A 16,929-nucleotide genomic window follows, 5' to 3' on the forward strand; every position below is an offset into this window, starting at 1 on the left:
CTATCCAAGGGGTGGGGGAAATCCTCGTGTTATGAAAGGAAAGTGCAAGCTCTGAAGAGGTTTCCTCTAAGCTGAGTCAGTGTTTGTCCTGAAAGCAAACATCTCTGACTCCTCTCAGGCACTGAAGAGGTTGCTGGAGGGTTGCTTGCAGGGTGGGGGAGAGCACCCGTACAGTAGCTCTGCAGCAGCGTTTTGGCTGGCTGGCTGTATTTCACCCACGATGTACGTGTGTTGAGAACAGGTCCTCAGTGGGGATCCTACATTCCCCCTGCTCTCAGGGGTATAATCTGTTCCTTATACCACCTTCTGTCTGTGCTCCCCAGGGCAGGGAGCTGGCAGGCAGGCAACCTGGCTTTGCTGGACTGAGCTATAAGACATATTTACCACTACCTCTGCTTCATCTTTTTGCTGGGGGTACTGCACCTGTACTAACAGCTGCAGGCTCTGCAGCTATGGAAAATGCTCCTTCTGACCCACTGGCCAAAACAGTCCCACTAGGTTAAGCAAGCCAGCTGGCAAAGCACACCTTCCCCCTTTCCTTCATGTGTGTAAAAATGGAGTTGTTTAACAGGGGGGAGCTCGAGTCCCCAGAAGCCTGGCTCTCTGGCTGGAGGTGACTATTGATTGAGTTGTTTTCCCAAGCATCAGACATCCCAGTGAATATCAACAAACTGGGAGGCAGTTTTCTTTTTAAAATATTCAAATCTTCTTATAGGGTTCATGGTTCAACATCAGCATCCCATTAATGTATGAGATCACTCTGTAATGACACCGTCACACAAATACAAGCTTTTTTAATGTGAGATTATGAGGCTTACATCAAATATCTATAAATCCTAAGGTACCTCGCCATATATAGCAATGCCACTGCAGTCTCTGGGTGTATTTTTGCACATAACACCGCTCTGCTAAGTGCATACTTTACTACCTGCCACTGCGTGCCAAGTGATAGTTGATAACCCTGAATCCGAGTAATTGTAGGGATCTCAATATACTGCTCAGCTCTGTAGGTACATTCCTGTCCCGTAAGCTGTCTATACAACTGGCAAAGGACTTTAGCAAAAGCCAGAGTCATAGGAATGATTCCTTGGATGGAATGCATCGCACAAATGAGCGGTTTTTATTTGCAGCTTGGACCAGTGCCCTTTCAAGTCAATGGAAAGACAATTGATTGTAGCAGGCTCTGGACCAGGCTTCTGGCTACCTTTGTGCTTAATTTAAAAGTAATGCATATCTACTGGTGAATGCCTCTAAACAGATTAAGAAAGTGCAATTGATTCAAAACTGACTATAGATGAACATAAAAGGCAAAATTGATTGGCTCAGTCTATTTTAATTTTCTGGGAATGGAGAAACGTAATAAATAAATAAAGAAATAAAATGCCCCAAACCTAATGGCAAAAATACAAAGTACAAAGTAAACACGGCTTTAAAAAATGCATCGCCAGTGCTGGAATGCAGGTGTTTACAAGGGCCCTGGAACCACTGTGGCCCTGGTTCTGACGTTGTCCGTCTCTGGCCCCTGTCAGAACTAAAGTAGTACAGGTCATCTGTGAGCAGAGATGCTGCAGATGCAGGTTCTCTTTTCCATTCATGTTCATTCATTTGTCTTTTAAGGGAAGGAGCTCTCTGTGTTAGGCGGTATCTATATAGGTACGTATATACATATTTGTATATTACATATATAGGCATATGGATATGTGTGTGTATATATAGGGGTATATATATGCAGCAGCTTTAGGTGTAAGGATACAATTTACAGAAAGGCAGAGAATAAGCATTCTGAGGAGCAGGGGAAAGGGGGAACCTGTGTTCCTGGTCTGGTGGGCTGTTTCTCTAGGTTTAGTGCCTCCCTTTTTGCTGCGCTCTCTCTCTTGTTAGGGCTGATGAGTCCCTGGGCAGTCACTGAGACCTGGTAACTGCTCGAAGGTACCATAATGGCCATAAAATGATTTTTAGTATCTGATCAGTGCCGTTCTCTTTAGCCTGTGAAGTCACAGCAGAGAGTGAATTGCAATTATTTTGAAGCGGAAATTTGCACACCCTCCCTCCCCTCCCCCTTTAATTGTTATGATAAATTGCAACTTCACAAAATATATAAAGCTTTGGCATGATAAAGCTCATGCTGATATCAAGTCCTGGCTTTTCAGCATGACAGAAATGTGGTGCAAATACTGCCCTCCTTGCTTTTCCTTTCCTTTCCCTCACTTTTCCCTTTCTCTCCTCTTCTTCTCCCTGCTGCCCTTCTGCCACTGTGCAAGCTAGAGTTGCTAAGATGGCTTTAGAGAGAGGGTGAGCTCTGCGCTCATTCTCTGTACGCACTGGAGCAGGAAAGGGGGCAGGGGTGGAAAAGCACCTAGTATGTGAAAAGCATTTAAGGGCAGGAGACGCACAATTTATATCGCATGTTCCTCCAGGGAACAGACAGTGAGAAACCTCTTTGCAAAGGGCCACGTGAGTGGATCTCCACTACTGTGTAGGGGAGCCCAGAAGGATGAGGGAAAGCATTTGCTGTTTGTCACATAGATGCGGTTGGCCCCTCACGCCACAGCAATTCACCTTGTGCAGGTGGGTCTCTGAGGGTCCCCAGCGATATTCACAGTCAGGATACGCTCCTGTGTCGGAGTCGTTTGGACTCACCACAAAGCCTGTTGCAGCTTGATCCAAGTTTTGTACTTGGGATACTCGGAGATGTAGAAGCATTCACCTTCTTGCTGTCCAAGGGTGTGTTTTTCTTCTTCATGTCTCTCTCAAGAAGAAAGTGCATGTCTTTTTCCTTGTATACATGCCTTTTGCCATTTTTAAGCCAGTTTGGCCCAGTGCTCTTCTCTCCCTTGGGTGTCTGCTGTTCACAGGCAGCTGTGTTCTTGTTTTGGAAGTGCATCAGAATGGGAAAGCTAATGTGCCTCCTTGGGGTGATGCCTTCCAGATGGATTTAGCTAATTATCACAATGATTAGGGCTCCCTTTAATGACCACAACTGGAATTTATTGACAGAGGTAAACAAGAAGGTTTTGTTTTGTATTTGTGGAAAATTCTTAATTTGTTTAATTAAAAAAACATGGGCTCTTCTATCACTTAGTTTTGCTCCGTTCTCCCCTGCAGAGAGCCTGACTGGCTTTCCCAGGACGTTTTCATTTTGCCAGGTTTATTTGGAAAGTTGGAGTCGATGTTTCAGAGAAACTGTTATTAGTGAAATGTTACTCTGCACTTATTCGACGTGTTTTGCACACCTTTCTTCCTTTTGTTCCAGTCCTTGCCAAAAATGTTTCTTTCCTATGACATGTCCTATTGAAGGAAGTATGCCTACATACCTGTACAAAGAATGTGCATGACACTGTGCTTCACTTCCCCTTGCTGTGGTTCCCTTCCCAGTGTCATGATTTTGTTTGCTAAAATTTTAAATTCTGTGGGGCAATGACATTACAGTCTCCCTGGGTTTTCAGTGTACATCTTCCACTGTAAGTGCTCGTATTATGGCACTCGGTCTTGGTCAATCACAGATCGAGCTAAACACCCCAAGTGCTAGAAACATGTTTTATCACAGTGAGAGCTAAAAACCCAACACACCCTAGTTCAGGCTGCACTAGGCTCATATCTTCTCGTGGATCAGGCACAAAGGGTGCAGGGACAGAGTGGTCTATAATACATTCTCACTACTTGCAGAAGATAGGAGGTTGGGACCAGGGTCATGTTGTGCTGGGTTCTGTACACAAATGCACATGCAGTGAAAAAGCAGCTTTTGCCTCCTGGGAATTTTCCTCCTGTTTATTTGGGTCTTGCCAGAAGTGAATTGTTGAGGGAAGTGCACTGCCAGGACCACCTAGGGAAAGTCTGTGCAAGGCAAGACGGGCTAGATTCATCTGAACATGCAAATGAACAGTGAAAAGTAGCCTCGGTAATTCAAGTTGAAATTGATGTGGACTGTTCATTGGTGTGAGAGACAAACCTGCTGCTGGCTGGCATAGGCAGTTTTCCCTTTGCAGTCAGAAGTGTTCTGGATTATCTGGATCACGTCTTCCCTGGGCTACTGGCAAAGGTTTGATTTAACCTATTCTGCTATGTTAATGTGCAAAATTTGGTAGGAAATATTCTGGAGAGAGAGACTGGTGCCTAAAAAGGAAAGGCTGAGAGAGTTGGGGTTGTTCAGCCTGGAGAAGAGAAGACTCCAGGGAGACCTTGTTGCGGCCTTTCAATACTTAAAGGGGGCTTATGAGAAAGATGGGGACAGACTTTTTAGTAGGGCCTGTAGTGATAGGACAAAAGGGGTAATGGTTTTAAACTAAAAGAAGGTAGATTCAGACTAGATACAAGGAAGAAACTTTTTACGATGAGGGTGGTGAAACATTGGCCCAGGTTGCCCAGAGAGATGGTGGATGCCCCATCCCTGGGAACATTCAAGGTCAGGCTGGACGGGGCTTTGAGCAACCTGATGTAGTTGAAGATGTCCCGGGTCATTGCAGGGGGGTTGGACTGGATGGCCTTTAAAGGTCCCTTCCAACCCAAACCATTCTATGATTCTAATTCCGCTGCCATCTTCCTTCCTTATTGGCGTGGATGAGATGCAAGCTAGGAATGAAGAGGTGGGGAGAGGCTGGAAGTGCATGACTTGAATATTAGAACTGGAAGAACTAGATACAGATATGCCTCTGCTGAAAAGTTTTGCAAAGCGAACATAGCCTTTGCCCACTCAACATACCAGTCTGGAACCTGCAATGACTAACAGCATTGCCTTCGCAGGGCAGCCATTTGAGAGGAGCTGCTTGGTTCTGGGTTGCCTAACCAAATTCTTGTTTTCTTCTCTTTTCCTCCTGCCCTTTCCCATTCCAACTAATTCCATCCTGTGTCAGAACCGGGGTCGCCTGGCAGAGAAGAGGACGATCCCCTTACCTCCAACCAGGATCCCGAAGAAAGAGCTGAGCTCAATTTTCTCGCATAGTGACGACAGCGAAGAGAGCGATAAGAGCAATGGTCAACACCCTGAAGTAAAGCAGGAGGAGGATCTCCATATCAGTATCATGAAAAGAAGGTACTTTCCTGCCAGGGAGTGCTGCATTGCAAGAGCAAAGACAGAGAAAACTGGACAGCAGGTGACCAGCCTTTGTGGGCCAGTACTGCCCAGGCTGCCCAATGGAGTTACCTCCAGGGCCTGAAATTAAAGTGAAATGCCACATTATAGCTCAGAAAGAGTCGTTGGGTTCTCTTTTCTACTTACTTACTCCTGTTCGGGGCGAGTAGGGCTCTATGGGGCCTTGTACCATGGGCCTTGTGTTTGCACTAAAAGCGTCTGTATTTGCAGACCGTAAGTTGTATTTCACCCTCTGTCCAGCATTCTGTATCTTTGTGCCTGATGTGGCCAACGAATTGCATGACCAAGTAGTCATCTGTGGGCCTTTTACGTAGCTGTCTGAAAATACACAGAGGTGTATGGGTCCAAAGTTCTGCCTTTTGCTTTCAGTTGTCCCCAAATTCGGATGTAATATAAACCAGATAATTCAATGTTGGGGAACAAAGTTTGGGAAGGAGGTAGCAGCAATGGTGGTTGTTATATGTTCTTGATTACAAGCGTCAAAGAGCGTAGCCGTGTCTCGCTGACCCCGCGTGCCTCTGTAGTCTAAAGGTAGAAGTAATGGAGTTGCAGCAGGCAAAGAGTCACTCAGATACTGGGGCTTACCTCAATACTTACATATTTTGATTGTGTCTTTCTCAGTACCATATACATTCGTCCTGGAATCATGCAGGGTTAAAGGAAGAGGAGAAGGGATTGTCTTGAGTTACTTTCTGGTAACTGTCACTTGGGCTCTCATGTATAGTCTCAGTGCCCATAATATTGAGCTGCAAAATTTTGGGTTCTCTCATCCCTCTGAAAAAATATGATGTTTAGAAGACCTGTGACTACAGGAAAATAAATACCAAAAGGCACTGTGTCTCAGCCTCCCATGCATATCATTGCAACTCATCTTGATTGTCATCTTCCTCTGATGCATAAAATCACTCAGATTCTGAGACAAGCCCTATAAAAACAGAGGAGTGGAAACTGAAGGCATGTAATTGCTTTTCTTATGTTTTATGTGTTTCTTGCTCCTGAGTAGATAAGCTGTTTGCCTTCTTGCCTTCCAGCAGATGCTGGTACATTCAGCAACTGAGAGCTTGAAAGTAGGGAGACAAAACAGTAACCAGCTCTTCTCATAAAACCCGCCTGTAATTAAAGTCTGGGTTTATCATCGCAGCTGTCCAACAGCCATGTTCAAGGGTTATCGCTTGGAAATGAAAAGGTGTTTGGGGAATGCATCTGCACTGTGCATGCGCACAGGAGCCACGGAGGAGAGGGAACCCTCCTAATCAGTTTTGGTAAACTGCCCTTCTTCTCCTGCCCCCTTTAATTATGCTTTTAATTCTGCAAAATTATAGTGCTAGATTGTCTCATTAGGAGAGAGAACAACATGATAACTGTATAATTGATATGCTGGGCCCCCAAATATAAAGTGCTCTTATCTTAAATCTTTAATTACTGTAATTACTTTGCCTTGTTTATTAGGAAATGAAGAAAAAATACTTAATAGTTATTAGCCAAAGGTCCCCCAGCTTACTGTTTCTGTGCTCTTCAGTACTTTTCAATCAGTTTTTCTGAAGGTCTCTTGTTTAAGCTTTGTCTTGGTTCCTTAGAGGAGTGCATGATTCTTACCAGGTCGGCCAGACTCTCATTGCTTTTGTACCATTGTTCTCCTTTTCATTTTCCTGGGAGCTCTGATACAATGTGTGTGGGAAAAGCTAGAATAGCTGGGGCAAACAGGGCCAGGCAGCACTCTTGATGAGTGCAGTAGGAACAGAAAAAAAGAGCATGTAATTCAGTGCTTGGTGCCCAGGCAGGGAACATCTACTGCTCAAACCCCTCAGCATTTCTAAGCGTTTTGTCCCTTGCAGATGGGTCCCCCAGCCCTCCTGTCCCAAAGATGGGGAGGACTGGCCATGTCCACCTGCTCACGAGCAATGAATGGAAAGCGTCCTGACCCCGCTCTTGCACAGCCCTGCTGCAGGGAGCAGGCTCTGGCTCCGTTCCCAGTGTCATTAGCAGCCCAGGGACTGGGGTGGAAGGTGTGATGGGGCTGGCTCCAGAGACAGCAGCGGCATCGTAAAGGCTAGACAGCTCGCAGACATGACAGCTGGGGCCCGGCAGAGACAGTGCCCCATCTGCTTTCTGTTTTTAATTCACCTGTTGGATCCTCCCCGATTGGTGACGGATTGGGCTGAGGTTTTATTGTCTCCCACTGAGAGGAAGAAATAGGTTAAACTGTGGTAGTAGGAAAACAAGGTCAGGGCCTGAGCAAACCTGTGTTTTCCTCTGGTACCCCTGGATGGCCCTCGTGCGTACCTGCGTGCGCTTACATTATAAACTCTTGCACTATTGCTTTGAACATTGTTGCCTTTTCTTTTTTCTCCTATTCCCAACTTCCTTTATATTGACTGTTTCCTTCCATTGTTGGCACAAGGGAATGCTTACTGCTACTCTGGGCATTGGTGAAGAGAAGACTCTAGGGATTAGAATAGGAGTTGGAAGCTTAGTTTCTCGGCTAGTCCCTCACACTAGTCTTTGACAGTGTTTTCCTCTGTGATCTTAGGCAATTGCCCATGGTGATGGCCTTCAGAGGAGGTCTGAGGCAAAGAAAACCTGCCTCATGATGTTCTTGTGGTCCTAGAAAGGAACAGAGACCTGTAACTACCACTGAAGTTAGTGCATTTCAGTGCACGCCAACTTATTTCAGAACCAAGTCCTTACAAAACTGTATCTCTCTGCTGTCTTGCACATAGGTAATTAAGTTAAGGAAACCAAGCCTCACACTGAAGTGAGCTTGGCTCATCTGCTTTGAAATCCAGGTGACCCAAGCTTAAAGGTGAATGTTTCCATCTTGTAGTGAGCCCGCTTGAGTCCTCTTTAGCCTGCTTTGCAGGGTGTGCTAAGTAGCCTTTGTGTTATGCCTCCTGTCTGGAAGACAGAGGGCTTAAAATCTTGTCTCATATAACCAGAGGCATCTGCTGAGCTTGATACCGTAGCTTGATACCCAGACTGTAAGCAGTCAGCTCTGAAGATTATTGGGACAGCGTTGCAGAGGAAAATCCTTTTTCTTTCGATCAGATTTTGGGTTCCTGAAAATCCTGCTCTTTTACAACATTGCCTACATGCAACAGTTGCATTGCCTTTATTACTATGGTTTGGTTAAGTTGTCCTGACTCCTTGGTGAGCATGCTTGTCTGGCTATGAAAATAGGTTTTCCTATATGGGGAAAAGAATGATATCAGTATAGCGCATTTCTATACCGATGCACCTATGTCACCTGTATGGTTATTTTAGTCATAATAATACTGACGCAGCTGAACTGGTACAAGAACTATGTAGAGCAGACTGCAGTTAGAAACTTTGGCTTCATGAAGCCTTTTTCCTTTCTTGCAGACTATTAACTAAGCTGCCTCTCCCCAGCACGCTAAACTAAAGTTATGCCAGTCTGCTTTTTGGTTACCGCTCTCTGGTTTATCCTAGACACAAAATCAGCAATGCAGAGGAAGTTTGAGACTACAAATTCCATTGCTCTGCAATAGTTTGGGGAGCATTAACTTCCTCACACTCATTGGGAGATCCCAGCCGACATTGATAAATGCATTACCTCAGGAACAGCCTGTGAGCTTTTTCACACTGAGGTTCAAATGGCCTTTAAGGATCTCCATTACATTATCCCAAGAATCTCCAAACAGAGGAAAGCCAGTGTAGCCAGAGAGTAAGGTTCAGCTTTAACAGTAAGATCCTCACATGCTGTTGGATTTAAGCCCAGCATTGTCTTGTGGGTGCATGAATTTAATTTCTATTTTAAAGACTGGCCTTTTTCATTAGTATGGGAGGGGAGGGAAAGAGAAGAGGAGAAATGTAATGATAGCATCTGAGATTTAACAGGGCAGGTTAGGAACTGCTCACGCACAGCTTTGTCTAAGTCCCCAGCAAAATGTGATGGCACGGCTAATAATAAGAGGCAGTAATATTTAAGCACCTCTTTAAAATGGTAGAAGTTTTTGACCTGACCTGTCTCTGAAGGAACCCTTATGGGATATCAGTAATTTGTACACTGACTGGACTGAGTAATGGGCAGGATAGGTGCAAATGGACATGTATGGTGAAAATGCCTTTGAAATTATTTGATTAAAAAAAGAGGATTGGGAGCACAAGTAGGAGCAGATTGTACAATGAGAGCACACAACGGGCTGGGTTCCTTGCCAAATATTGCTCTGAAATAAAAGCCATTTTGAGGAGAAATAACAAACGTTGTCCTGTAACAGGGTGTCTGTGCACTGAGAAGCAGACTTCTGGAGACCCTCATACTGCCCTTAAGTCCTTCCTCCTTTTTTTATGTCACCCCCCGAATCTTCTCTGGCTGTGTCAGCAGTATGACCCCGGTGTCTAGCACCTGGCATGGGATTAGTGTTATTTCAAACCAGAGGAGAGCATTTGAAAGGAAGGTGCTTACTCAAGGAATGGTGGAACACTGTCTCCTTGCCCCTGTTCACACATGAACGTGGGTAGAGTCCAGACAGGGGCAAGTTGCTCTCCCCCGTCCCCCAGCATCCCTCACCTCGCAGACCAGCTTCACAGCATTCTCCTCACTCAGCGTCCATTTTCTAATAGCGAAATTACTGACCTCCACTAAGCCTTAATGGCTAGCGGCTGTCAGCCTTTCCACTGCCTGCCTTTCTAAGTGGAAAGCTATTTCTTATATCCCATAAGGCTGCTGCTCTTTGACTCCCTAATTGATTGAAGATCAAACCCACACACCCCCCCATTATATTTGTCACATGCACCTGCTTGTAATTCAGAGCCATGAGGTCCCAATGCCTTCTCAGCTGATGTGCAGTGTACACAACACTGCCTTTGCCTTCCTTCTCTTGCTTGGCCTCTTCCTGCAACGCTCCCAAACAGTCCCCCCTGGTGCTGCCCTGGGATGAGAGCCGTGTGACATCCCCGCTCCTGCTGGAGCTCAGTTTCCTGGCGGGATATGCCACACAACACTGCTTTTTACCTGCCCCCAAAGCCAGAGCATGTCTGGGGTCTGGGCTAAGCTGACAAGGCTCTTCCAGGCAGCACACAACTGAAGAGAGACTAGACACATGGCAGAGCAGGGCTCTGGGCTCCAGGCGTGGATCAGGCTCTTAGCTTAGATGCGATAGCCCTTCTTCTAATTGCCATGAGTCAAGAGAAGGAGGGAGGCAGGGCCCCTCATGTGGCTGGAGACATATTTTGCTGCTTTATGACACTTTTCTTTCACAGCTTCCGCTGGTTGTTTTCTGTCAGTCCCTTCTTCTTTCCTCTGCAACCATTTATTTTCTCTTCTCCTTTCTCTTTCCTCTCTCCTTCCCCCTTTTTCTCTGAGCCATGCTCCACTTAATAACAGTCACCGTATTCAATAAATATATTAAAGATTACTCTGGGAAGCAAAGGCTGGACTTGGTCCAGGGTGCCAGAAAGCACGTCATTGTCCTAATGAGGACATACATTTGAGGTGGGGGGAGGGGGGGAGGGGGGGGAGAGAGAGAGAGAGAGAGAGAGAAAACAGCTACTTACTTCTCAGGGATGCTGCAGGATAAAATGTAATAAACAGCAAGAAATCCCTTCTTGCCCAGGAAGGAGATATGAGACGGGAAAGAAAGGTGAAATGTGAGAATAAAAGCAAATGAAATCTTGACCCGCAAGTGCTCTTGGCTGCTCTCTGTATCTCCTTGTATCTGACCCTTGCAACATCAATTCCATGGTGGAGAATAACCCAAGTGCCCCAAGTCCAAGTCTCAGTCCTGCTGTAATCTTCAGGCCATTCTTCCAGCCATCATGTATGAGATTTCCTGGAGGATCCTACCCCTGTTCATTGCCTGCGCAAGCTTCTTAATATTGGCTGCCTGAAAATAGCATGACATGGATATAGGGAGACTGTGGAAGCCAAGACAGTGATATATGTGAAGAGTAGGGAGGGGAGAGGAGCTAGCTCTGACCATCCAACCAAGCAGCCTGCATAATGGTACCTGCAAATATATCTCCCCAAACTGCTTACCTGCAGCATTGTGACTTGCATTGCATCGGCCTCACTGTGTGCCTAAGTGCTCTGTGTTTCCATGCACCATGGTGATACAGAGGGCCTGACCCAGGGCGCATTGAATTCCCAGTGACTGTGGTGGTGTTGGGCTGTGCCAGTTGAACACAAGTCCTTAATTCACCCTTTCGCCAACACTGTCCCTTCAGTGCAGTCTTCTAAACCAGTGGATGTGGGGAAACCTTGTCAATATTTCTCTCTTCTCTGTGGCCTTGCCTGTGCTAGAAAACTGAAAGGCACAGACAGACTCCATCCGAAGGTAGTGTTGGTCTTATAATTAAATGGGAGTAGGAAGGGACAGTTGTGGGTAAGAGATGGGGCTGTGATGGGTTCTCCTTCTGGCAGTAATGACCTGTTCCTGTAGCTGGATGCTGCCCAATATTCTCCACGCTTACATGGCACGTGTATTGGTTACTGCAGCATGCGCTTGGGGCAGTGGAGCGAGCCAAAGGGAGCAGCGGAAAGCAAGTTGGCCGCAGCGCAGAAGCTCAGCTGCAGAATGAGGTTGCTGCTGCCCCTGGAGTGACAAGGCGTTAGGGGCATGCCTGACTCGCGCTGTTGGCCCCTTCCATGGTTGCCACTCTGGTGTTGAAAGCTTGCAGGGACCACTAGGGTAAAAAGGAAACGACAGGGAAGGAAAAAACCGACTTTAAAATTAAAAACTGCCCCAGCTGCTCTCCATTATTTTGCCAGCTCTGTCGCTTTCTTTTCTGGGCTGGATTCTCATTCCCATTCCAGTACAGGCTCCAGAGATGCTTTGAATAGCCTCAGCCCTTCCTGTTAATTTTTTTTTTGGTTCACATACATGCATAAGCAATTTCATTCTTTGCACAAACCGAACCCTGATGTTCTAGGCCCTCCTTGCTGAGGGGCCTGATGCAGCAGTTTGTTAATTCCCCCAGCTTGTGTACCCCTCAGCCTGCCCTCCCCGCTTACAAAGCTGTGCAGGGAACCTGGCTCTCCCTGTTGCTGTGGGGCCCATCTGGTCATTTTTATGGAACACTTTCTAACTGATCACACTGTGTCTGAGACCTTGGGTGGGTGAGGAGGTGGGAGAGACAGTAGCAGTTGTGGCACCTTTGCTTGCCTGGCTATGGTTTTTATTTTTTCCCCTTCCTTTTCTGTTATTAATTTGTAAGGGACTGGCTCCTGCTCACCACTTTTTATACAACCCAAGGACGGGCTTGTGTAGCTCATAGTTTGCAAATTATTAGTAATTTGATTTCAGTTAGATGAATAACCCGTTAAAGCAAGACGTACATTAGCCTCAGAAATCTAATTGGTGATAACGGCATAGAGATGTGGAAAGAGTGCTTGGTTCTGCTCCCTATCCCTCTCCCCTCCCCCCCAAAAAAGATAATTAGGATTTAATTTCATTCTCACCTATTCATTTGTCTAAATATGGGTGTTTAATTATCCATCTCGGCAGATAGATGTTTCTGCCTCTATGTGGATCTGAGCTATTCCTTTGGTATGAGGTTTTCCCTCCCCCCTACTTATAACTCTCTGATGCAGTGTTCTTACACTTTGAAGTTTAGCTGTGCTAAGTCTCATTATGAGCCATGCCTTCGCCCGACACTGAGGATCACTACCTGCAGTCTACCCGTGTCAGCAGCTGCAAGAGACCATGAGAAGTTACATTCTATGGAAGGCTGAGAGTTTAACTTAGAGACTGAACCCCAAGTGGAGAGCCAGGAGCCCAGGCAAACTCCTGCTCTGGTGTCGGTTCCCTTTGCTGCCTGAGCAGATCATTTCACCCTCCGGGCTTGTGCCCCCTTTGGCAGTGCCGTGGCTGGGAGGGACCTGCCTGCCTGCTTCCTTGGCATTTGGGTGGGATGTGCACCCTCCCATTAAGGTACAGGCTGTGCAGTCCCAGGATCTGGAGTCAAGAAAGTCAAGGAGTCAAGAAAGCTGGAAGTGATGACAGTTCCCAGTGTGGATGGGAGCTTTTGAATGAGGTATATTAGCTTCACGGATAAAAGGAACATTGCAGCCCTGCTTTGAGAGTCCAGTCTGAAGAACACTTTTTACCTGCCAGGCAATGTATAATAGATGGATGTCTACTACGTGTTGTGAGCCCCAGAGCTGAGCATCTGTGGAAGGGAGAGGCAAGTGGTTAGCTGAAGTTTAGGGTGAGACAGAATGGTTAGTGGTGCGGCAGAATGGGATGCTCTGGTGCTGTGCATCTTTGTGCGCCAGCTACACAGGCTCCGTAAGGGCCCTATGGAGCACACACAGGGGTGTAATGGGAGGACATACGTGGTCCAAAGTGGACTACGGCCCACTCTTAGGCTCTGAACACAGAATCACAGAATTGTATAGGTTGGAAAAGACCTTTAAGATCATCGAGTCCAACTGTAAACCTAACACTACCAAGCCCACCACTACACCCTGTCCCTAAGCACCTCATCCAAGCGGCTTTTAAATCCCTCCAGGGATGGGGACTCAACCCCTTCCCTGGGCAGCCTGTGCCAATGCTGGACAACCCTTTCCGTGAAGTAAAATTTCCTGATATCCAGTCTAAACCTCCCCTGGCGCAACTTGAGGCCATTTCCTCTCGTCCTGTCACTTGTGACCTGGGAGAAGAGACCGACCCCACCTCTCTCCAGCCTCCTTTCAGGCAGTTGTAGAGAGCGATGAGGTCTCCCCTCTTAGCTCCTTTTCTCCAGGCTGAACAACCCCAGGTCCCTCAGCCGCTCCCCATCAGCCTTGTGCTCCAGACCCTTCCCCAGCTCCGTTGCCCTTCTCTGGACACGCTCCAGCCCCTCAATGTCTCTCTTGGAGTGAGGGGCCCAACACTGAACACAGCAGTCGAGGTGCGGCCTCATCAGGGCCGAGTACAGGGGCACGATCACTGCCCTACTCCTGCTGGCCACGCTATTTTTGATACAAGCCAGGATGCCATTGGCTTTCTTGGCCAGCTGGGCACACTGCTGGCTCATATTCAGCTGGCTGTTGACCAACACCCCCAGGTCCTTTTCTGCTGGGCAGCTTTCCAGCCACTCTTCCCCAAGCCTGTAGCGTTGCCTGGGGTTGTTGTTACTCAAGTGCAGGACCCAGCACTGAGCCTTGTTGAACCTCGTACAATTGGCCCCAGCCCATCGATCCAGCCTGTCCAGGTCCCTCTGCAGAGCCTTCCTGCCCTCCAGCAGATCAACACTCCCGCCCAACTTGGTGTCATCTGCGAACTGACTGAGGGTGCACTCGATCCCTTCGTCCAGATCATTGATAAAGATATTAAACAGAACTGGCCCCAACACAGAGCCCTGGGGGGCACTACTTGTGACTGGCTGCCAACTGGAGTAAACTCCATTCACTGCCGCTCTTTGGGCCCGGCCATCCAGCCAGTTCTTTACCCAGCGAAGAGTACACCCGTCCAAGCCATGAGCAGCCAGTTTCTCCAGGAGAATGCTGTGGGAAACCGTGTCAAAGACTTTACTGAAGTCTAGATAGACAACATCCACAGCCTGCCCCTCATCAACTAAGCAGGTCACCTTGTCGTAGAAGGAGATCAGGTTGGTCAAGCAGGACCTGCCTTTCCTGAACCCATGCTGGCTAGGCTTGATCCCTTGGTTATCCTCTACATGCCGTGTGATGGCACTCAGGATGATCTGCTCCATCAGCTTCCCCGGCACCGAGGTCAGGCTGACAGGCCTGTAGTTCCCTGGGTCCTCCTTCCGGCCCTTCTTGAAGATGGGTGTCACAGTTGCTAATCTCCAGTCAACTGGGACCTCCCCAGTTAGCCAGGACTGCTGGTAAATGATGGAAAGGGGCTTGGTGAGCACTTCTGCCAGTTCCTTCAGCACTCTCGGGTGGATCTCATCAGGCCCCATAGACTTGTGAGTGTCTAAGTGGTGCAGCAGGTCACTAACCATTGTCCCCTGGATTATGGGGGCTCCATTCTGGTCCCCGTCCCTATCTTCCGACTCAGGGGGCTGGGTACCCAGGGAACAATTGGCCCTGCTGTTAAAGACTGAGGCAAAGAAGGCGTTAAGTACCTCAGCCTTTTCCTCATCCTTGGTCACTGTGTTTCGTCTCCCATCTACTAGGGGCTGGAGATTCTCCTTAGCTCTCCTTTTGCTGCTAATGGATTTGAAGAAGTATTTTTTGTTGTCTTTTACAGCAGCAGCCAGATTGAGCTCTAGCTCAGCTTTGGCCCTTCTAATGTTCTCCCTGCACGGCCTTGCTACACCTTTGTAGTCCTCCTGAGTTGCCTGCCCCTTCTTCCAGAGGTCGTAGACTCTCCTCTTTTTCCTGAGTTCTAGCCAGAGCTCTCTAGTCAGCCAGGCCGGTCTTCTTCCCCGCCGGCTCGTCTTTCGGCACCTGGGGACAGCCCGCTCTTGTGTCTTTAGGACTTCCTCCTTAAAGAATGTCCAGCCTTCCTGGACTCCTTTGCCCATTAGGGCTGCCTCCCAGGGGACTCTCTCGACCAGTCTCCTAAACAGGCCGAAGTCTGCCCTCCAGAAGTCTAAGGTGGCAGTTTTGCTGACCCCCCTCGCCGCTTCTCCACGTATCAAAAACTCTATCATTTCGTGATCACTCTGCCCAAGACGGCCTCCAACCATCACATGGCTCACAAGTCCTTCTCTGTTCGTGAACAAGAGGTCCAGCAGGGCACCTTCCCTAGTCGGCTCCCTCACCAGCTGTGTCAGGAAGTTCTCTGCCACACGCTCCAGGAACCTCCTAGACTGTTTCCTCTCTGCTGTATTGTATTTCCAGCAGACAGCCGGTAGGTTGAAGTCCCCCACAAGAACAAGGGCTAGCGATCGTGAGGCTTCTCCCAGCTGCTTATAGAATAGTTCATCTGTCTCCTCATCCTGGTTGGGTGGTCTGTAACAGACTCCCACCACAATATCTGCCTTGTTGGCCTTCCCCCTGATTCTTACCCATAGACACTCCACCCTATCGTCACCATCATCGAGCTCTAAACTATCCAGACACTCCCTGACGTATAGGGCTTGGAGGAAACGCTGCTTGGAGGAAATGCGTGTTGCCTTCAGAGAGGCCCATGGGGCAGGTAACCTCAACCACAGGTATTCTGAATTGTAATTTTTTCATCAGGAAAGGGACCATAGAGTTTTACTCAGCCAAACATGGCATTTAATTTACATATAGCTCAGGGCCAAACCCTTTCAGTTTTTTTGAGGGCACTGAAGAATGTTTTATGGACAGAGAAACAGGAGAAGCACAAGGTTCTTTTTCAGACTTGCAGTTTGATTTCCAGCTGGTCCTACAGAGTTCATTGCTGTGCAGTATTTGGAGCTCTCCCCACTTCCACGGTGCAGCTGCCAGGATCTGATTTGCACAGTGCAAGCTGCTGAGCTGGAATTAAAGGGGGTTTATGAAGGTTTTGTGTATGCAGGAAATCTTGTCTTCAAGGGAGCAGTGTGAAATCAGGCTTACCACTCTCCACCAATTCCACTCTCCTGGGAGTGGGCCAGACCCTTCCGGGCCATAAGGGCTTTGGCTGGCTTGAATTTGCTTTGAACTTTGGATTCAGATCAGCTCACCTGGAAAGTCCAAATGTGTCCCAGAGTTTGACCAAACTTCAGTTCCTGGACATTTTACTTAATGCCCCAGTTTGGCCTGTCCTTTCCAGAAAGTTTTCAAATGTCTGAATTTTAACTTTGAAGAACAACTGTTACTGCTCTAAGCTGAGTAGCTGGGAAGTACCTATTCCATTTCTGTTTGCAAATAAAATGTTGGGAATATGGAAAGCTGGGATAGGTTTTCTAAACTGTTACATACGAGGAAGAAGAACAATAGGAAAAACTAGGTACATGTGGAACTACTAAGTACAGTTCTG

General features: G+C 47.5%; 1 protein-coding gene across 17 annotated transcripts in view; it reads left to right on the top strand.

Annotated features, from left to right (window-relative positions):
- The window catches only part of SAMD11 (sterile alpha motif domain containing 11), a 192,805-nt gene that overhangs the window by 96,376 nt on the left and 79,500 nt on the right, over positions 1 to 16,929 (top strand). For all 17 annotated transcript variants that reach the window (XM_072883837.1, XM_072883832.1, XM_072883831.1 and 14 more), the window contains one exon: positions 4,851 to 5,029. In XM_072883837.1, coding sequence (XP_072739938.1) covers positions 4,851 to 5,029 — 179 coding nt within the window. The remainder of the gene's footprint in view (positions 1 to 4,850; positions 5,030 to 16,929) is intronic.

The sequence above is a fragment of the Ciconia boyciana genome, chromosome 19 (assembly GCF_034638445.1).
Source record: "Ciconia boyciana chromosome 19, ASM3463844v1, whole genome shotgun sequence".
NCBI lineage: Eukaryota > Metazoa > Chordata > Aves > Ciconiiformes > Ciconiidae > Ciconia > Ciconia boyciana.